The 21,132-nt window shown below is 40.6% G+C and overlaps 1 protein-coding gene across 1 annotated transcript in view; it reads right to left on the minus strand.

The window, feature by feature from the left end:
• Nucleotides 1-8,789: 8,789 nt before the first annotated feature.
• The window catches only part of robo1 (roundabout, axon guidance receptor, homolog 1 (Drosophila)), a 126,783-nt gene continuing 114,440 nt past the window's right edge, over nucleotides 8,790-21,132 (minus strand). Inside the window, exons 21-30 of the mRNA XM_053320755.1 lie at nucleotides 20,174-20,328; nucleotides 17,804-18,190; nucleotides 16,947-17,063; nucleotides 15,748-15,892; nucleotides 15,211-15,441; nucleotides 14,010-14,509; nucleotides 13,749-13,910; nucleotides 10,479-10,754; nucleotides 10,186-10,379; nucleotides 8,790-10,061 (exon numbers count right to left, since the gene is read on the minus strand). Of these exons, the coding sequence (XP_053176730.1) occupies nucleotides 10,047-10,061; nucleotides 10,186-10,379; nucleotides 10,479-10,754; nucleotides 13,749-13,910; nucleotides 14,010-14,509; nucleotides 15,211-15,441; nucleotides 15,748-15,892; nucleotides 16,947-17,063; nucleotides 17,804-18,190; nucleotides 20,174-20,328 (2,182 nt within the window). The 3' untranslated portion in view covers nucleotides 8,790-10,046. The remainder of the gene's footprint in view (nucleotides 10,062-10,185; nucleotides 10,380-10,478; nucleotides 10,755-13,748; nucleotides 13,911-14,009; nucleotides 14,510-15,210; nucleotides 15,442-15,747; nucleotides 15,893-16,946; nucleotides 17,064-17,803; nucleotides 18,191-20,173; nucleotides 20,329-21,132) is intronic.

Here is a 21,132-nt window from a genome sequence, read left to right on the forward strand (position 1 = left end):
TTCAAACTGTTATTAAAGCAACAGCTAAGATCATTATCATTTTCATAATTACTACATTATTGTTTTAGTTCCTATATTCTTCACTTGTACAGCATATCTCCAGTGAACTACAATGCACTACACTACAGCCACCTCAGAGCTGACTGACTGGCTTGAATTCAGAACAATACAGGAAAGAACCACACTGTAGAATAACAATTATTCAAAGGATCTGGCAGCTTTGATAAAATGAATGAAACCTTATGACTTGGCAAACTAGCTTCATGGTTAATGCAGGACTTCCTGGATGGAGCTGGAAGTTATTGGAGGTCTGGTCCCCCTGCGGGATAGTAAAGTGATTTGGCCATACTCTGCAGATGTCTGCCATATAGAGGAAGAGATAGTGGCTGTCTGCTAGAGGATGGATGAGATGAGGAAATGAGAGAGGCATAGACCAAGGATCGGCCCATGACTAGGATGCCAATGATGATATCAAATGAGCAATACCAAAAAAAGTGTGTAGAAGAAAGACGCAGTGGTTGCATCTCCATATCTGCAAGATCTTGCTCGACCATTTTAGAGGATCACCTACTATGGACAGATGATAGATAAGCATCCTTGTAATTGCCTGAACCTTTAACCTGGAGGTAGGAAGTGATCACATGACCCTGGGAGGTCTAATGTTAGGCCTCTATCATAGAACGGTCTCAGCTATTGATACGCTGCAGTAATGGCCTACCTTAGGGCTGGAAGCTTCACACAGAGTAATGATGACCCATGCTCGCCTGCAGGCTACTGCTTTTCTTCTCATCGATGCAATTACTGCGCTGAGGCATGGCTGGCCGAAATGCCCCATAGCAGGGAAGAAGATCACAATTCCCTGCTGTTCATCTTACCACAAATAAAGAAGAAAACACCTCCAAGAACTACAGTCACTGTGTGCAAAGTGTGGAGTTAATGGGTTAATCTGTAATATTGAAATTTATATAGGGGGATGCTCTGTGCACAGGTTGTCGTGATGTATTAATTATTGTTGACGCTGGTGCGCATGTTTAGCCCCCACCAGTGAAAAATGAGATGACAAAAGAGGTAATTTCCCCTTTCTCTCAAGATGGTGTGTAATTGTGTGAGCTACAGTGAGGGGGGAAACTGGCAGGGGAGGGTCTGTCTGAGGCTTCTCCCTCCCCATTCCTTCTGACAAAGACTTTAATTCACAGTAATTATACAGATGGATTGAAATATACAGCAAGACAGGGAATCACTCCAATTATGCAGAGTTGATTAAAACTTGGACCCCATGCCAGGGTGCTGCAGGAGCAAGGGAGGAGTCGAGATGTGCACCATAGAAATGTGAAACACATAAGACGCGTTAACATCTGCACCACGAGGACCAAAAGGCATAAGAGGATTTCCATATCTCTTGCAAGACAGAAGTGCGTTGCTCTCTGTGGCTAAATTGTAAAGTAACAATATACAGTTTGATGGTCTGCTGCAAAAGGACGAGTTTTTGTTCTTGACAGAAGCCAAGCTCCTCACGTTGAAATCTCATCGCCTCCTAATGAAGATGGATCAATGCTATTCATTTACTGACAACCGCACACAGTGTACAGCGCAGCCCATCTCCTGTGTTGTCACTGCATATAGCTACAGCATTTACGCACAGTAGTGGGGATAAGTCCTTGGCATCTGAAGACCATGGTCAGTGGAGGGGAACGAGGAAGAGACAAAGGGAGGTTGAGAAAAAAAGAAAACGGGAGATGGGGAATAAAAGAGAAACAGTCACATAGACAAAGAGAATGAGAAGGAGAGAGAAAAAGATCACAAATAGGGAGGAACGGAGTGAAAAGGGCAAGACATTTGTCACCCTCTCATACAGGACCTTAGGAAGAAAGAACAATATCATTAATCTCCTGACATTTCAATATTGTATTAACCTTTCTAGTGGAATTCTCTGGGCTCATTAGTCTTTTTTGAGGGGGAGAAAAATAATAATCGATAGAACAAGCTCTGAACACGATCTAGAAATATACTGCAGTCAAATAACATACAACCTCAAGCCAGTCATACGATGTCCTGTCTTTAGCAATCACTCCTTTAATCTACTTTAAATGAATGGTTTAAAATACAAATATTTCAAATAAAAAGATAAATGGAGGCGAAAGGGTGTAGCTGCGGCTCTCACTGTCATAAAAGAGAAAAATGTCTGTAAAAAAACAGCTTAAGATGGCAACACAAGCACATCAGCCATCTTATGTGAAGAGAAAAAAGCCCCAAGGCCACACAAAGCGTGATGAACCCATGTCTCATCTTCTCTACTTAGTCAGTCAGCAGACTGTCGGCAAACAGAAGTGTCGAGGGAAACAGAGAAGAGAGTAAAATGCAGACAGAGCCCAAAGTTGCCCACACCCTTTAAACACCACCGCCTCCCTACATCACCTCCACAACCCGCTCACCCATAGCCTCACCTTTCATCCATCAATGCCTGAAGAACACCCGCCATTCAAATCACCACCGCTCCCCAGGTCATTTGACTAAGAAAACACCCCAATTTATCCCCATTATGTGCCCTCACTGAACATTAAAGTAGCACGTAGGCCTTTGTCTGTCATCATTTACATTTAGCCTCCATGATTGGTTGTGTCAGTGTTTTGCTTAGCGTGTTCGGTAAAGCTGTTATGAAAACATGTCACTTTTGAATTGTGTGATTGTATGTTTGCATTGGGAATTCCTAACCTTGGGAGGGAGGAGTCATACGGGTTCAAGGGTTATTTCAATACTGTCATTATGGGTTTACCTAACATCTCGACTGAGACAAGAGCAGCAACCTAATGGATTCCTCCAAATTCATGAAGGAAGATGAGCAGATGGGAGATTCACACACATAGACTCTGTTTCTCTCTGTGTCAGGGGGAGCTTTTAATTAGTGTTATTTTTTATAATTTAGCAGAAATCAATCATACTTGTAATAGAATAAATAATGTATTGCACAGGAGCCTAATTAACATAAAATAAGAAACACTTACCCTGAAGTAGGGTTGGGTGATATGACGATTGCCAGTATACTAATAGCAGACATTTGTCAGCCCATAGAGACATTGCCTTAATATCTCTGTTTGTACTAGTCCATTGTAGCCAATACTGCAAATCAATGAGCTGGACTCCTTTATGGCAGTATTAGATTTAGAGGGTTTTTGCATCAATGGGATGTAACACCTCATTGTTTCAGGTATTTATTTTTTTTGGCAAATTGCTTTTGCCCAAAAAATTACATTCCTATAACATTTTACTGAACATATTATTATTGCTAACATGAATAGTCAATTGATTTAATAAGTTGACTAACAAACAATGTATCACCCACAGGTTTGATAACATGAAGCTTTATTAAGCTATATTAATTCATTTATTAAGCAGAAATGCTAAATATTTACTCACTGTTTGATTTCAGTTTCTAAAATTTGAGGATTTGCTGCATTAATGCATTCAGTTTCTTTGTTAACTTTCCTCAAATTTGATATATTTACTATATACCTTTTCAATTTACACTTTCATTTAGCAAAATGATGTACATCTGACAGTTGATACAGCACATATTTTATAAATCATTATTCATTATTTGAAGAAAATTAAGACAATTACAAAATACTGATTTGCTGCAGCCCTACACAATATGTCGCAGTGTGAAATTGCATTACCTTAATAGCAGATTGTATACATGTTGCCCATCCCCACTGAGGTAACAAAAGCAAACACACCCATGACAGTTGGTTTGTTGGATGCCAATTAACAGTACTTGTCCACCTGCTACAGAATACACTGTTCAATATGTGTGTATGCTTATTAGTTTCAGTTCAACTGTGACTTTTATAGTTAAACATGTTGATTTTTTTGGACTGATGGGCCACCATTTTGGCCAGAGATGATCTGGCGTCTTTTGATTTTTGTTATGTTTGTGTTTTGTTTTTTTAGAGATCTCATATCAGAGGGCTGATTACCAAACGTATTTGATAGCTGGCAAATGTTGTCAATTAGCATTTATTTTAATGTAACCCATATTTGTGGTGCTGTTTGTTGTTTTGATTGAGTTATTTTTTTAGAGTTCATAGTCCTTTTCCGTGAAGTGTTTACACAATTTTGCTTCTGCATGTACATAATTAGTACAGCAAATCTGCATTTATCCTACTAATCAAAGGGCTTATAACACTAATAATGATCATTATATAATTAATATTATGTCTCATAGGTGATGCTAAACATAAGATGGTGAGATCAGCTTACAGATGCAAAGAAGACAGCAGAGAAAAAGCTGAGGGAGGGAAGATTCTCGGTGATAACACATGGAGGATTTAATCCTCTGGGTTAATTGTGTGGACCCCATCGGCACTAAATAAGGAGAGTTAGAATGACTGGCTAAGTGACTAATGGATGTACAAATCACCCAGATTACTTCACAGTTATTAAAAAAAAACTTGGATTTGGCTCGCTTCCACACTCTCTTTCTCATTACATCTGGCAGTCTCACCACTGACGGCTATCTTTTACAATAACTCAGTTCAGTTTTCACAAGTTGAAACAAGCTTAAGTGTTTAACACTGATTAAAAACAACTTTTTGTAATGATGTGAAATTGGGATGAGTTGGTTGGTGAGATCATTAAATCTAAATGAGTTTTGATTGATCGCCTGAAGAGATGGCGTTTGACCTGCAGCTGTAATGTAAATGGCTGTGGAGAGGTGCTGGTAAACTGTCTACACAGTGTGCACCTGTGATGAAGGGTGCATTGCTGGTGTTCTCGCGGAGGATAGCGACAGTAAGATGAGTTGTCAGACAGTGCACAGCTGTTCACTTAATTACCTCCTAGTTTGGGAAGGAGGTTAATGAAGCAGTTTGGCGATCAGAAATGAGAGACAGCCTGAATGTGCACAAAAGAAATTAGTTTCTGGCTGCTGGGACTAGTTGAAAGCAACAGCAGTTTAAATTATTGATTGCAAAAGCTGAAACACTGAAGGCATAAAAAAGAGGAAGCTGATAGAGCAGGAGAGGTTATTAAGCTTTACAGATTCATACATATTTAGCATATTCCTATACAGAGTAATCAGACCTCATTCTGAATCTTTTGTCTTTAAATATACTTTCATCTGAGAAATTAGAATCAGAACAAGGTTTATTGCCAAGTAGGTTTGCACATACAAGGAGTTTGTCTTGGTGTTGTGGTGCATACAAATATACACAAAATCAAGTAATCCTAAATAATATAAAAAATACATTTGCAGCAAAAAGTATGTTATATATATATATATATATATATATATATATATACACTACCGGTCAAAAGTTTTAGAGCACCCCGATTTTTCCAGTTTTTTATTGAAAAAATGTTTCCAAGCTGGTCTATCTATCTATCTATCTATCTATCTACAGTATCTATCTATCTATCTATGATTATTGCCAAGATCAGTCTTCAAATTGTTTGTTTTAAGAAGCTGGAAAAAAGGAGTGTTTGGCACTTTCCTTGAAAAAAAACCCACACAACAATTAACAACAATTAATTATTAAAATAGTTGGCATTATATTTTTCTTTGGATTGACTAATCGACTAATTTCCTAAACTTGACAATAAATTATTTGTTCAGGATTATGATTTGTATATATTAAGGCTGGAACTAGTGATTATTATTTTCATTATTGATTAATCTGTCTCCATAAATTTGTCCATAAAATGTCAGAAATTGTGAAAAACGTTGATCACTGTGGTCCAGAAATCAACGTGACACTTTCAAATGGCTTGTTTTGTTCAAGATATTCAGTTTGTCAAAGAAGACTAAGAGAAACTAGAAATATTCACACTTGAGAAGCCAGAATCAGAGAATTCAGACTTTTTTCCTTAAAAATTACTAATTTATAATCAAAATTGTTGGAGATTAGTTCAATAGATTTATTGTTGCAGCTCTAGTATATACTCTATTGTAGGTGTTATACAGGTAGACAATCGCTGGTATTTTTCACACATTATATGAGATATTCTTTGATGAAAGGAAGGAAAAATAAAACATTGTACTAAAAGCACACACACAGTCCTTTTCAATTCCCTTCCCCCATTTTAAATTGTAGACATGCCACTACACCTTGGAGCCTTCCCCCAAGCACACAGGTAGAGTAACTGTAAGGACCAGAGCAAAGACCATCCTGCATATTAATGCCATTATGAGGTGAATAACCCTGGCAGACAGTGTTCCCGCTTAATATCCTTAATCACCTGCATCTCATTGTGATGACGGGACACACCTCCACTCATTAAAATGATGGATGGAGGAATAAGGGGATGCTCTACCCTATTCCAAATTTGTTCTTGTTGAGAAAGGTGCTTAGAGAACACCTGGGGGAATGAAGGGGGAAGGGAGCTCCAAAAGGCCAGGCTGAGAGAGAGAGAGCTGAGACTAAGAGGAAGGGATGGTTGGAGTGGGAATTGAGAGACTGTTTGCATACCTAAAACCATTACTGAATTATACTAATATGATTCTATTATTTTTATTTGTCTTTGTAAATCTAAAATGTCATCCCAAATTAGATTTTGTTTTCCAGAGATAATAAGCATGCATATGTAATGTAAAAAATGCTGTTAACAATGTCGGTTAGCTTTTAATTAGATTACTTTTATAGATACATGTTTTTTAATTTATGAAATATTACCAAAACACAAAATAATACCTGTAAATGGCCAAAATCCCACCAACTGTTGCAGTAAATGAATCTATTGGACAAAGGGTCCCTCATTGTTCTGATGGCTTTCAGCAGAGGACTCGGAGCAGTCGGTCTCTTGAGGCCCCAGCATGTTGAGGTGGGCAGCACTAGTCATTAGCTTGTAAAAACAGGACTTCCATTCCAGGTCTTTGAGGCTCAGGAGGGAGTATAAAGGGGAGGAACCATCTCTCTTTCTTCATCACTGATGTTTGAATAAGCCAGACAGACAGCAATTGACATTAAAGACTCCCATAGGCCAGGTTATTGCCTCTGTGAGAACAAGCAGTAGGCAGGTTAGATGTAATAAACTGGAACAAATGTATTTCGGTCTCCAATTAGGATAAGTTGCTGTCCATAGTCGCTCTGTTGCAACAAAATGTCATCTTCTGATGTTATGGATATTTTGTTTTGCCACGTCAGCAGTTTTCTCACTAGCTAGTGAGTGATGAGAAATAAAATGAGTACTGTATTTGCTCTATTATGTAACCTCATTGAAGCCTCCTTACGCCTAATTGGCAGCAATCTAGGCCTGTCAAATTGAATATAATCCCTTCACCGTTGGTTTTAGCCTCCCTCTATGGCTTTGAATGTCTTTACTGAATGACATGGGATGCTGATATTGTGAGTAATGGAGAACACTAATGGAATTGGCATTAGGTAATACATTTGAATAGCTACTGTACAGAACAGAAAGCTGTTTAGCCTCTGAGCTAAGGATATTGATAGTTCCCCCTTGACAGTGTTGTAGAAGTACATTGTGTCCTTCTGGATGAGGCCAGCTCAGATCATTCGACATTAAAATGCAATAGATGCAATGACATTGAGCTTTATTATGATGATTTTCAATTATAGCTATAAAAAATGTATATAATTTTTATTCAAATGTTAGTGCTGTGTATTCTGCACACATGCTTGATAACATAAACTACATCGATGATAAGGATACTACATTTTTCATATTAAAAAAAAATAATAATAATCCCATTCAAGCACCAAACCCAGCAGTATTCCCTTTGTATCCAAAGCCAGATTTAGTCATAGTCCTCCATGGTATAACCACACATTTACACTGAGTGACATGCCTCTTTATTACAGTGAACTTTGAGCACTGTAGTTTATTTTTAGTCAACTCCACTCATGTTTTTTGTTTCAATACAAGTAACATAATACTAGATAATTGACTACTTTAAAAATGATCAGAGATGGTGATTAAGATATCACTGGAACAGGTACATATGATGGAGTTATTGAATTATGATATATTAATAGACGCCATAAAAGGCCCCATCTGTGTGTGATGGTTACACATAAAGACAGCTGTTTGAACAGTGTTGTAGAACCTTGCAGATGCAACATAATGTGTAATTAGGCAATTTCTTTGTCATGCATTGATATGCAAACAGGTGATTAAGTCAACATCCACTCACAGCTAATTGTGGTAGTGGAAAGCAGACTTTTTTTTTTAAGTATGCATATGATAATGTGAGTCACAAACCTAAAGATATGACTGGTTCTGCCTGAGGTTTCTTCCTGTTAAAAGGGTTTCCTTGCCACTGTTGCCAAGTGCTTGCTCATGTGGGAATATTGGGTCTCTTTAAAATGAAAACCTGAAGAGTTTGGTTTAGAACCTGCTCTATGTGTAAAGTGCCTTGAGATAACTCTGTTGTGATGTGGCGCTATACAAATAAAGATTGATTGATGCTTGATATGTATGCGTTTGGCCCTTCCTACAATAAATACTAGTTATTATGAATGCATATATATTGATCCGCAGATGAAAATAGTGCCCAACAAATGTTCTATTTTCTCTTGTGTAATGTTCGCTATAAACAACAGTACCCAGCTGTTTTAGAAAATGAATGTCTTACAAACTAAACCATATATTTGAGACCTGTTTTTTTCAGTCTTTAGTAGGAATGAATGAGCTTGGGGTTGAAGTGGTTAAGTATTACGAGATGGGCTAAGACATTGTTGATTTGGTTTCTTTATGGAACTTAAATAAGGGAAATATAGAAAAAACCCACCATATCGAATGTTGACAAATGACCAAAAAAACATGTATAGTTTGAACCTTTTTATTCATCCTTTTTTTTTAGTTCTTTTTACTTTTTTGCTTTACGAAACAAATGTTTGCAGATGTCCTATGAATAAACAACAGCACCCTTTCTCCTTAAAAAAAACAGGGATCATTACCCCTGTCTTGTCAAGAAAAGAGACTCTTCTTGTCCAATTACAACCTCTCCAGATTCCCAAAGTGACTCTTATTTCCTGTATTTGACATTCGTTTAAGTGCATTAGTAGACAACATAACCATTTCGATTAATGTGCAATAGCTGAGTTTATGGTCAATGCGAAAAGATATTTACATTGCAGCTATGACTCACATTAACTGTCTTTTTCATCACTTGAGTTAGCGTCAGAACTGGAGAGGGAGACAATCACAATGCAAGGAGTCTCCTTTCAAGCACAGCCTTCGTAAACAGCAACCTTTACCTACATCATTATCATCATCATCATCATCATCATCATCATCATCATCATCAGGATTAACTAGACTCTTTTGTCATACCTGTTTTCCTCCAGTAAGACAAAAAGGTTAATAGATAGAATGGTTTAAAATAAAGTTTAGTGATTGTGCTTTTAAAACCAAAGTAAAACAAATAACAAACATCGACGACAACACGAAACATAACAGTGCATTACAAAAAAAGGAGAAAAAAAAAAGAAAAATCCCAAAGTGGCACTTTCTTGGGGCAGCTAAATAATATAGCAATTTACAACATGGATGGAAATGATAAAATAATTATATTTACTGACATAATAAAATTAGAATTCGCAAAATAAAACAAGGAAGACAAATTTGAGGTACCACAATGGGTAAAACAAGAGGACATCATGTATACACGTATATTTACAGACAGTCCAACCCTCTCTGCTTGCTGCTTTTTTATTACAGTAACATCTGACTGTATCGGCTCTCCAAAGTTCTTGTCAAGGCAAGCTGAGTCATGTCAATGTCTGGAGTAGGATTTCACTCCATATTGCATTGGAATTAAACATAAATATCCTACTGCACATTTTGTTTTGAATGCACCATTCTTTTATCTTTAGACACTCTTTCCTTTTTTTAATGGACATAGAAAATGATAAGTTAGAAAAAAACCCCATTTGTCTGTTTTCCAGATGTAAAGAAACACTACTGATGTACAGTATGACGGCAGCCAACATGATGGTGCAATACTGAGATATTTAAAATTGTAAGAGAAACAATGGTGCTCCACTCTTGGAAAAATCAGGACAGTTCCTCCTGTTCACCATCTCTATTCTTCAGCTTTCTGCCATCTGGATGAAAAAAACAAACATTTCGATTAGCATCCATCGTTCTGAACAGTCAGTCATATTTATATAAATCTGCTACAGTCAGATCTGCTGAGGGAGAGCTTGTCAACTTGATAACTGTCTGTACCTCTAGCTCTTCATCTCCTGGTTGGAAGGCCCCCGTGGTGTTTAGGCCCATGTCTGCAGGGTTCCTGCGGCCTCCATCTCCTCTCCGCCGGCCCCCTGAGCCCCTGGAGGACATGGAGCTGGAGGAGCTTGGGTCTCGGGGGCTGTTGACTGTGGGGAACTGTGGTCGGCTATAGGGTAGAATGTCCTCTGTACCTAGGGACAAAGAGCACACACATTGGAGGTGTTGAGCTTTTCAGAAAGTATAAAAATAGGAATATGGCGAATGGAATAGTATTTAACTTGATATTGTACCTGCATGTTGGCGTGCCTTGTTGGCGTTGCTAACCTCATGTTTATTCCCTTTCCCTCCATGAGCAGTCTTTTGTCTCTCCTGAGCGTCTTTGCGTTCAGAGGAGCTGGTTCTGGTGTCTGAGCCCTCTCTGGGTCGATAGCCTCCTGTTCCTCCTCTCTTGTCTCGACCCTCTCCTGCCTTAGGGGAAACCACTCCCCGGCCCTCCAGGGCTGCCTTGGAGGGGTGTGTAGGGGACTTGAGCACTGCTGGAGGTGGGATGGGCGGAGGTGGGAGATCTGAAGGATAAACAGAGGAAGTAAGAACACATTAAACACCAAGTTCAAAAACTAGGGTTTAGGTGATTACACAAGACTGAGGGACATGGATCTGTGTACTCTTGAAACTTAAGTGTTTATCATCTGTCACTCAGTTGTCTCACACCTACAAGGTGATACACAAACACAGCTGCAGTATGTGTACATACACTCATTGATGTACACACGGCTATACCCAACGGAAACTCCTCTGAGCAGACAGTAAACAGAACAGTTAACATTAAAGAGGCCATACATTGCCAGAGAGTTATGAGATTTGAGCGAGAGGCAAGAGAGGCAGAAGAAGTGAGCATGACGGTCAGCAGCTGGCTCTCTGACCTGCTCAACTTCCCCCATCGATGAATCAATGCTGCTTGTCCTTGAGCCATTATTCATATGAGGCCAGCCAGTGGGCCGCCTGGTCTCTCACACATCCACAGCCATCTAAACAACACGTTGAGAGAAAAGCCTTGTCTGCTTGCGATCGATGGCTTTCATCTTCAAATCAGCTTCCGACCTGAAGGATGGTTTTGTTGGCGGCCAGACCCCATAATCCACTAGGATTAGAAAGTTAATAAATGCAGCAAGTGCAAACTCTTACACCTTGTATTCTGACACTTCAACACTTTTAAGATGGTCGAGCACTGGACTTTGAGGAGAATCAAAGCTTTTATTCCTTTTTTAAACACAAAAGGCTAATGGGGCAGTTGATGTCTTTGCTATGTTTTGTTGGCGGAATCAGGCAGCTTCAATACTCTTTTCTGATTATCTTCTACCTCTGTCCACTCCTCCTGAATACAAAAGGGGGCCAGTCAATATCATACAGCAGAGAGGCGTCTGCAGATTTTTAATATCTCTCTTGCCTCCTGAGTCTTGCCTCAGTCAGAGTCCGATCAATGCCACAGTCTGTGAGATATAGCTCACTACAAGGGAGGAGCAGCGCGCCAGCTAGATTTATGAGGAAATATCGGCGAGGACAGAGCTGAGGTCTGAAAAGTGTCTCTGCGCTTGCCAAGGAGGGTGTATCAGAGGTCTTGGTGGTTAATTAGGCAGAGACAGATCAAAAGAGACTGGAAAGGGTTATGTTCAGAGAGGAAGTAGACAAAGGCATTAGAGTCAAACACAATATGAATCATGGGGGGAATATAACTTGGGTGTTTCCACATCCTCTGTGCAAACATGAGTGAAATGAGTAGGTCAAAGGGGGGCACGGGGTGGGGAGGGGAGGTGGTTGAGGCATTGGGGGGTTGCCTCACTTGCTGTTTTTTTTCTGCCTTTAGCCAATTGTATTTTTTTTATTTATTGTGCTGTTGTCTAGTGTTTGAAATAACCGCAAAGGTAGAGTCATGTAAGAATTATAGGAATATATATTACATCATATTATGTGTGTGTAGTAAAGATGGTCAGTATTTTATTTCTTTTGTCCTCATTTAAATTTCATTAAATCACCTTCTTTCACCTATCACCCCAACACCAGTCTTCCAGACCACAGACTGGGTATGTGGGGTGGGGGTGGACTGGGAGACAGAGGAGAAGGAGACAGGGGAGGCAATAACCTCCAAATGAAAAACAATCCATTCAGATCAAATGCAATCAGCAGGAGGACTGATGGACAGACAGAGCTGCAGAGCTGTCAGTCCGCCCCCTCGCTGCTCAAACAAAGACAGAGGAGAATGAAGCATGGGAGAAGAGGAGAGAGTGGAGAGGGATGGAGAGATCACTCTAAAGGGAGGGGCAGCGGATGGGGAAGGAGCCAGGATATAAGGATGATGGCAGGAGGCGGCAGTTCGAGGGGGGTGTTGGATTTTCTGCAGTGATATAGCTGGTCTGGCTCCCAGTGAGCTGGATATTAAATCTCCCTGTCAAGTGCTTCCAACACTCAAGGACACCTGACACTAAGAGGAGAGCCAGCTCTGGGACAGTACAGTACACACCATGGTGAGTGTGCATACACGCACTCATATACAGATACATTTTGAGAAATTATATGCCTGCAAGATCAAAGTGAAAGAGAGTGGCTTTCCACTGTTAGACTGTGTGTTGTAAAGAATGATTCTGTAAAAAGTCAATAGCTCTTTTACTTAACAAGGTTAAAGCTTTTGCATCTGTGTACAGCTGCTTCAGTATTTAGGCCTGTTTGGTTTATGTTTGGCCCCTGAGGAGTGAAAGGTGGCACTTCAGTATGAGCCAGAGCACCTGGATCAATTTCATTAGTGGCTAGAGTGGAGGGACATCCTAGTGTCAGCACAGCCAAGCTGGGCAGAGCTCCCCTGAGACAACTCCCACTCCACTATGGCTCTGGCCTCCGGCCCACCACTCGCCCGATCTGTTCAGCACCGCCTCAGATGAGGAGTGATGCCATGCATGTGCATAAACACATGAGAGAAGATGATTAAAACTCTGGCTCAAGGCAAGCCCATACTCAGTCATTTACAGATAGTACATCATAGTAAACTGCACTTTTCCCTTCCATATCTGCAGAGGGAATAGGGGGATAGCCATTGATACAAACTGGCCATCTGTGTACTTGCGGGATACAGCTAACCTGCTACTGCTGCTACTTTCCTGTCTCTTGTTTTGTTTGTGGTCTGAATAAAGAATTAATACCTTTTTATCACATACATACGTCAACTCAGAGTTTCTAAAATATAAGAGATATTCGCTATAAAACATACCCCACTTCTACATGTGAAAATTCTGACATGATCAGTCAGTTAATCGATTAGTTGTTAACTATTCAATTAATTTCCAGCTATATTGAGAATCGATAAATTGTTTGGAGTCATTGTTTGTGAAAAAATAATCTGGTTCTAACTTCACAAATGTGAATATTTGTTGCTTTCCGTGATAGTAAACTGAACATATTTGAGTTGTAGACTGGTGGATTTTTACAGGATTTATTTAATCTTGAAAATCGTTATGAAATATTTTCATCATTGCATTTTTAAAGATACTGACATTTACTAACATATGTACCTTCATTATAGGGATCACGTCGCTGGTTCCCTGGATGGCCCGCAGGATGTTGTTTTTGCTTCTTAGGAGGCCTCCGGTGTACAGCTGCCATACTCATGTTGCTGTCTGTAGACACCGGACTGCTAGGACGGTGGCTTGATGGGTTCATTTGGTATTTTCGTGCTGTGAAAAGAAACAGGGGAAAAGTTTTCCTTATCCAACCATCCTTAAAATTCTTGCAGTGACATTTTTTGTGGATGTGGCTGACCATATATAATCTACCTGAAGCTCCTCCAACTTCCTGGCCCTGTGTGTTGGGATATTTAGCCACCCTGACGCCTGTATACTCTGCAGCCGCTGCAACGGCTTGAGCAAAGTCGGCATCAGTGAAGAAGGATCCATCTGATGAGCTGACGGCACTGGATCTCCCCGAAGAGACATTATCCTCTTCAGAGGCCGACCCCCATCCGTTGATCATGGAGCCGGTCACAGAGCTCTCCAGATCGCCCATGCTAGACGCAGGCGTTTGTTCAAGGCCTCGCAGCAGCAACCTTCTCGGATGCATCTGGGGATGGTGAGGATGTGTATGGGGGTGGGTGTGGTGGTAGTGCATCTTAGCCACCTCTGCATCAGTCTCGTCACCATCCTCCTCCTCTTCCTCCAATATGTCCTCTTCTTCCTCCATACCATCAGTGTCCAAGGCCAGTGGGCTGGTAATGTACCCATATGTGTGTGTAGGGGAGAGGGGCCTTGGAGGGGGTGGCGGGCTCACAGCATGGCGCCTGCAAGGCAAGACATACGGTATCAGAATCCCAAAAAAATTATTATATTTTGGATCAATTATTCAAAAATGGTTGATCAAATTGACCAACAAATCATAGTGCTGGTTATGCATGTCTTGTACTGCCAATTAACTACAAATGTGTACTTTACATTACTGCTAATCATTTTCTACAGAATACCAAAGCTACAAACATTTGGGAGTCAACTCATTCTGTATGTTGTCCAAAAATCAGACCAAGATATAAATCAGCAAGAAATCATAGATGTCAAGGAATATATGAATTTGGAGAATTTTGGAGGATTTTCAAGATAGTTACTATCAAGTTGTTATAGTAACTATTGTAATAGTTACTGTTCACAGCTGCATCACCACCTAATTTAATAATGATAATACACTGTGATTAAAAAAATAATCTCTTAGCCAACTTTCAAATTCCTCAAGTTGATTTTAAGGCTGTGGTGAACTGAAACAAAAAGCTCCCTGGAAAGTAGAAAAATCAATCTAAGATCTGCTAAACTAAAATCTGCTTTTGGAAAATGGCCAACAGTGCTGCATAATATACTGAATATGTAGTTAATGGGCAATAACTTGGAAAACGGTTATGAATTTATAATACTTTGGAAATGATGTTGCTCTATGAGGCTTACATAGCTCTTTACATAGCCTGAACACTCTTCTTCTGCTGTTCTGCAAGTTTACCTGCGTTCATGACTGTCAGGTGCATCCTGGAGCATTGGCTGCATCTCTTCCTGGGGTGAGGGGGTGAGGGTGGCTGTGGACTGGTGACTGTAGGATACAGCAGCAGGAGAAGAGGCTGTCCCTCGGATGGGAGGAGTAGGCCCCCTTTCCATTTCCTCTTCCTCCTCCAGCTCATCAGGCTGCAGGTACATGTGAGAGGGGGGCATGGGGCACTGCATGTCTGGGTCACAGCTGCCAACAGACAAGTCACATATCACTCACTGAAAACATGTTTTCATATACTGGAGCCTGAAAAACATCACTAAATATTCATGCCATCCTTCTATCAAGGTTTGACATTAACCTTGCATTAATAGATAAAAAAAACATTTGGGGCAATTGCTTGCAATTGATGTGAGAAAAGGCAGGAAGAATGAATTAGTATTTAAATACTATGTGTGTGTGTGTGTGTGTGTGTGTGTGTGTGTGTGTGTGTGTGTGTGTGTGTGTGTGTGTGGTGCATGTCAGATTGTCTGTGTCTTTGTGTCTGTGTCCCACCTTTGTACCATCGATAGAGAGTACTCTTCTGTGCTCCGACTTGGGGGTGGGTTTGCAGGGGGAGGGGGCAAGAGGTCAGCCCAATTCATTGTGCTCTGTTTGGGTAGTTTGGGGGTGCGCACTCCCTTCTTCTGACCCTGACTCCCTGCTCAAAAAAAAAGGAAAATAAAAACACTCTGTCAGTCACAAGAAATCTACTTATATTCTTCTTGTATCTGAAAAACATAAATTGTTAATGTGAAGAAATCACAAGGTAATGAGTAAGGAATTGACAGCAGATAAAAGCATTAACAAGACGGACTGTCAAAGAAAAGCTCGTTGTACATTTGAGAGTGCAAAGGCTAATGCAACCCCACTTTATGCAAGTGTGCACATATACTTTTCAGTTATTAAATTATGTGAAATACTATAAAACGCAGTCATTTCCCCACAGTCGTATTATCCCGTACCAGGAGAAAAGGTAGGAAAAAACGGTCCAATTAATACCAAACTATTAGAATTGTGAACCAATGAGCTGTAAGGTGAAAAGAGCAGTAAAGGCTTAATGACTTGAACTTGAAATGCAATATCAGAATGGATACATGGCATTAACGTGGCAGTGTTGCATGCTGTTTGCAATGTGTTATTATTTGTCCTTGTCCACAGACAGACATTGAGGCCCTGATGAAATTAGGGTGCGCTATACTTGAATTAAAGTAAAGCCAATTAGCAAAACCAATGCAAACTAAGCAAGGCCAAAATGGAAAATAAAATGGAAAGCAGGGGAAAAAAAGAGTTAATAAATAAGATTATTTTTTTGGATGACATTGCACCCAGGAAACAAAAGGCACAAGCAAATGTCTGGCCTTTGTTTGGAGGCATTGTTGGCAGTTTCCTCTTCTCTTTTTATTCAGAAAGTTTTCACTGTCTGAATGCATGTTCCTTTCAATTTTTCTTCTTGGAAATCAATTTATTATTTTAAAGCATGCATTATTAGCATTTCAAAGTAATTTGTTGATTTTGAGGAAAACTGGGATCTTCAAATGGAGTTTTGTAGATGTATGTTATATGGTTTACAACACAAATAAGCTATGAAAATAGTTGGGCTGATAAATTAAAAGAAGCAAAAAAAAGATGATAACAAAAATAAAACTTCAAACAACAAGTGATATATTGATATTATAACCTCTGACTGCCTTTCTATGTCCCAACCCCCTTACCGGATGTGCTACTGCTGCCTCGGTCAGAACTGTTGTAGGAGCCCCCAGTGTGGCTGTCATGGCTGTGGTTGTAGGGAATAGTGGCTGGCATAGGGCTGTCACCTCCTCTGTAGCGGTCTGATGGTAGGGAGAATGGAGTGTTTGGTTAGTGCAGCCCTGGGCAGACAGATATCTTGCTAACATAGAAATGTTCAAGGAAAGCAATCACTTCATAAGAGAAAATGAAATGAAGAACACCATTTGATCAGATGGACAAAACGTCTGTATACCATGAAATGGAATGACACTGAGCACAGCGTAGTGTTAGACATGCTGTTCATGCTTTATCATTTTCAGGTAAGTATTTGAGCACATGCAGCATCTGCACAAAAAAATCTCAAAACTATCACACCAGATGTGGTCCCTTTCTGCAGGCACAATAGGGCGATGATAGCTTCGTTCAAACAGTCTAAAGATTCAAGAGTTATCTTTGTCTTTCCTTTAGAAATCTGACACCAAAGATAAACCCTCACACCTGCCTTCATCACAAAAAGACAGCCCAGATGCCGTACAATGACAGCACCTCAGACCTGGCCCACATTTAGCAGCAAAGATTACACATGATTGCATGGAGGGTGATTAGGGGTTACATGAATGCCATACAGACAGGCAGAAAGAAAGAGTGCTGACGCTTATGTTGACTGAAAAGGAGCGAGACAAAAACCAAGGAAAATATGAGGATGAAACTCTTCTACAGGCTTCCACAGTGGGGCTGAAAGAGCCGGGAGAGGAGAGAACAGAGGGAAAAATCAAGTGGAGGAAGATCATGGCTTGGAGTTGACCTCTAACCATGGCTGCTGGGTATTCCACACACTCACCCTTGTTCAACTTGTTTTGCTCCATGATGTTGTACTGTAGCTGGGAGCCCATTTCCTGCTTCTGCTGATGTGCTGAGGTGGGCTTCCAGCAGTGTTTCTCATTCACCTCCCCTCCACCCCCAAGTCCCCCTGCACTCCCTCCAGTCCCTCTATCGGTGTTTATGTTGTTGCCCATGATGGAGGACTGGATGAGCTGGGTGGTGGCGTAAGGTGTAGGCTGGCCCCCCGGACCCACAAAGCGGCCATCTTTTAGGTTGGGGCTGTTGAAGGTCTTCATCTCATTGATCTTGTTGGACAAGTCTACATCTCCATAGACTCCTGACTCTGGCACCATGAGGTTGGTTTGCTTGTTTTCCATCTGGTTGTTATAATTGGCGATGCAGTCCGCTGGAGAACATGAGGAGGGTTATTTAGTCAATCTTGTCTACCGCTGATCAGCTTAGCAGCAGTATGCCAGTTCGGTAAATGCTTTGAAACAATAGGGCATCCTCTGATATACTGCAGAGCTGAAAGCATTTATTTGAGGAAAGCGAAAGACACATTTACATATTTATTTCAGGTTTTTGAAGGATCACTGTGCCCACCAGAGGCATCTCTATTTAGTAGTTTAGTTTAAAGTCTCAGTTTTGTTTGCCAAATGATGATCTGCTTTAGGTGAGTGACACAGGTGGTATTACACCTTTCTCACACAGTTTCCCCTCAGTTTCACCCATGACTCAATGTGGGTGTCATCTCTGTTCTTTTCCATCTGACGGTGGGAGCGTCTTTGCTCATTGAGAGGGACAGAGAGACATGTCTGTATCAAAGACCTGGAATGAGGCGTGCAGTAAAAGCACAGCTCCACTGACAGATCCAATTTTCCCTGGCTCATAAAATATTCAAATCCTCCAGCAGATCTGAAAGCCAGCCTTGCGGTAAATACCAAGGACGGCCATAGGTGCACATTGCTCGTGCCACGCGCCTCACATTTCAGCAGCAGGGAACAGCTTGACACTTCAAAGGTTGATGTGTGAAAGCGCCCCTATGGCTGAGATAAAGGGACATTAACTCCTTTTTCTTTGCTCTGTCACCTAGTCAGTGATCCTCTTAATGTTCGCAGAGTTTAGGTTTGGCACACACACAAAGCATGCGTCTGGCAAGCTCCTTAGCGTCATACAGTGGGGTGTCATGCGAAGAGTGAGGGCTGCCTTTAGCCTGTTATTCCCAGTTAAACATCTCACACCATATTATGGTAGAGTTAAACATTTCAACCTCAGAAGGGTGATTAGCACAAAGAAAAAACAGAACTTGATGAATATAAAGTCTACAGAATGAATTATTAATCCTCATTGGGAAAGGTCTGAAGTACAGAGAAACTATTGAAAGGCTGGATGGATATTTGGCATAACAGCTAGATGGGAATTATGGGCTGCCCTTAAGGCATAGTCCCAGTGTGCATAATTTAGAATATAGAAAGCATTTCATTGCAGTCCAAGTTTCCGAGGATAGGGTTGTTCAAGACTTAGGTCAAGGCTGAAAATTCATAACATTAAGTTATGTGTCATCCAAACTGAATTTTTTGGCTGCCCGTGTTACCCTGTTCTCTTTTTAGATAAGTCACTGTGTGTGTGAGTAACAGTGTTCATTTTCCCTATGATTTAAGGCCAATTTTTTTCCTTTTTGTTGACATCTGTATTAGTGCTGAATACACTAAAAGGCCATCTGGTTGTGTTTCATAAATACCTTTTTTCCTCTACACCTACCCTACTTTTTTAACTCATCTGTGCTCTATACCTCTGCCCATACATTGAGTATGTTTTAGCATACTTATTATTCATCACTTATTTCCTCCCTCTTCCATCTGGTGTTCCAGGTGCACCTTTCTCCCTCCATCATTCTCTCTTTCTCTCTTACTCTAGTTTTGGCCACTGCCTATAGTCCAGCCTTGACCTCTTCGCCCGCTTCACATTTCTTAAATAACTGAGCACTTAGAGGAAATTACATTACTGGCTATAACAACAGTATGGAAATCAGCAGAGCAATTCGATTAGCAACAGAGTAGAGCCATAAGCCCCTCTCAGTGTGCTCCTTTTATTTCCTGCCTAAAACAGCTCTACTTTAACCTCAGATAAATCAAATACACAAGCACACAGGCACTCTTAATCCTAATATTTCTTCAGTTTTTTCTTGTGAAGACCCACGGAAAGGAGAGATATACAGAAAAACTCTCTAGGGAGCTAACCCAGATATCAGATTGTACTTCCTTTTTCTCTGTAGATCCCCCAGCACCTACATTTCTTATCATTACAGTTATTTTGTCAAGGAGTGCATTGTTGCATTTCAAGGGAGTTTTGGTTGTTGCCTACATATGATAGTGTCAACAGGGCATACCTGGACGGCTGTATGTTGCCAAGTTGCTGTCACTGTTGCCATTGCCTGCAGTGCAGCAGTTGATGCTGCAGTCGTTGTGGTTGGAGCAGGAGTTGGGCCATGTGTCAGCTAGCCAGGGCTGAGTGGCAGATTCCCCAATGTTTAACAAACCAGGCCTGCAAAAAAATGGGACCAAATGGTTAACAATAGCAAGAGGCTGAGCCAACACCACAATGACATTTATGTGAATGAACTGAAACACCCGCAGTAACATAATATTTGAAAGAGAGGATTATGGTGAGTTTATTTATCCAGCAGCTGAGAATAGAAAAAACTAGAAATCCGGCTTTAGTACTTTTTGCCTTTTGGCCACACAAACATACACACATGCGCGCGCGCGCACACACACACACATACATTCTGGCCTGAGCAGCACATTAGAAAAAAAATCCAGCTAAATAGATTGTGTGTGCTTGACTTGGCCACAGCCGATGACACTTTCCCTGAGCCCTCGTGAGCATTAGTGATCCGCCTGGATTAGACAGCCAGATAAAATTCACTCCCGATGTTGCGAAATGCACATCTCAAACAGCCAGTGAACCACAAATTCTCCCTTAGTAGATTCCATGGTGTCACACAACATCTCTATCATTTAAAACTTTTTTTTAAGCCATAAGGAAAGAAAGATATGAAACTCCAGCACAAGAAGAGAATCCCATGCAGCTATTTATCTGGACATCCATTTCCATTGTTTTCATGTCTTGCTCCTGTTTCTTTGCCTTTAATCCCAATACAATACAAGATCACTTGTTCAACAGGATTCTACTGTACAACATGACCTCAGGCCAAACACTGCATGTTTAAAGGGCTGCAAATAAATAGCCTCCTATTGCTCATGAAATAAATTAATCTAGCATACAAAGCGAATGCAGGCAACTCTACCAGGGCCATATATTGTTTCAGTATTCAAATCTCCTCAG

The sequence above is a fragment of the Scomber japonicus genome, chromosome 6 (genome assembly GCF_027409825.1).
Source record: "Scomber japonicus isolate fScoJap1 chromosome 6, fScoJap1.pri, whole genome shotgun sequence".
In the NCBI taxonomy this organism is placed as follows: domain Eukaryota; kingdom Metazoa; phylum Chordata; class Actinopteri; order Scombriformes; family Scombridae; genus Scomber; species Scomber japonicus.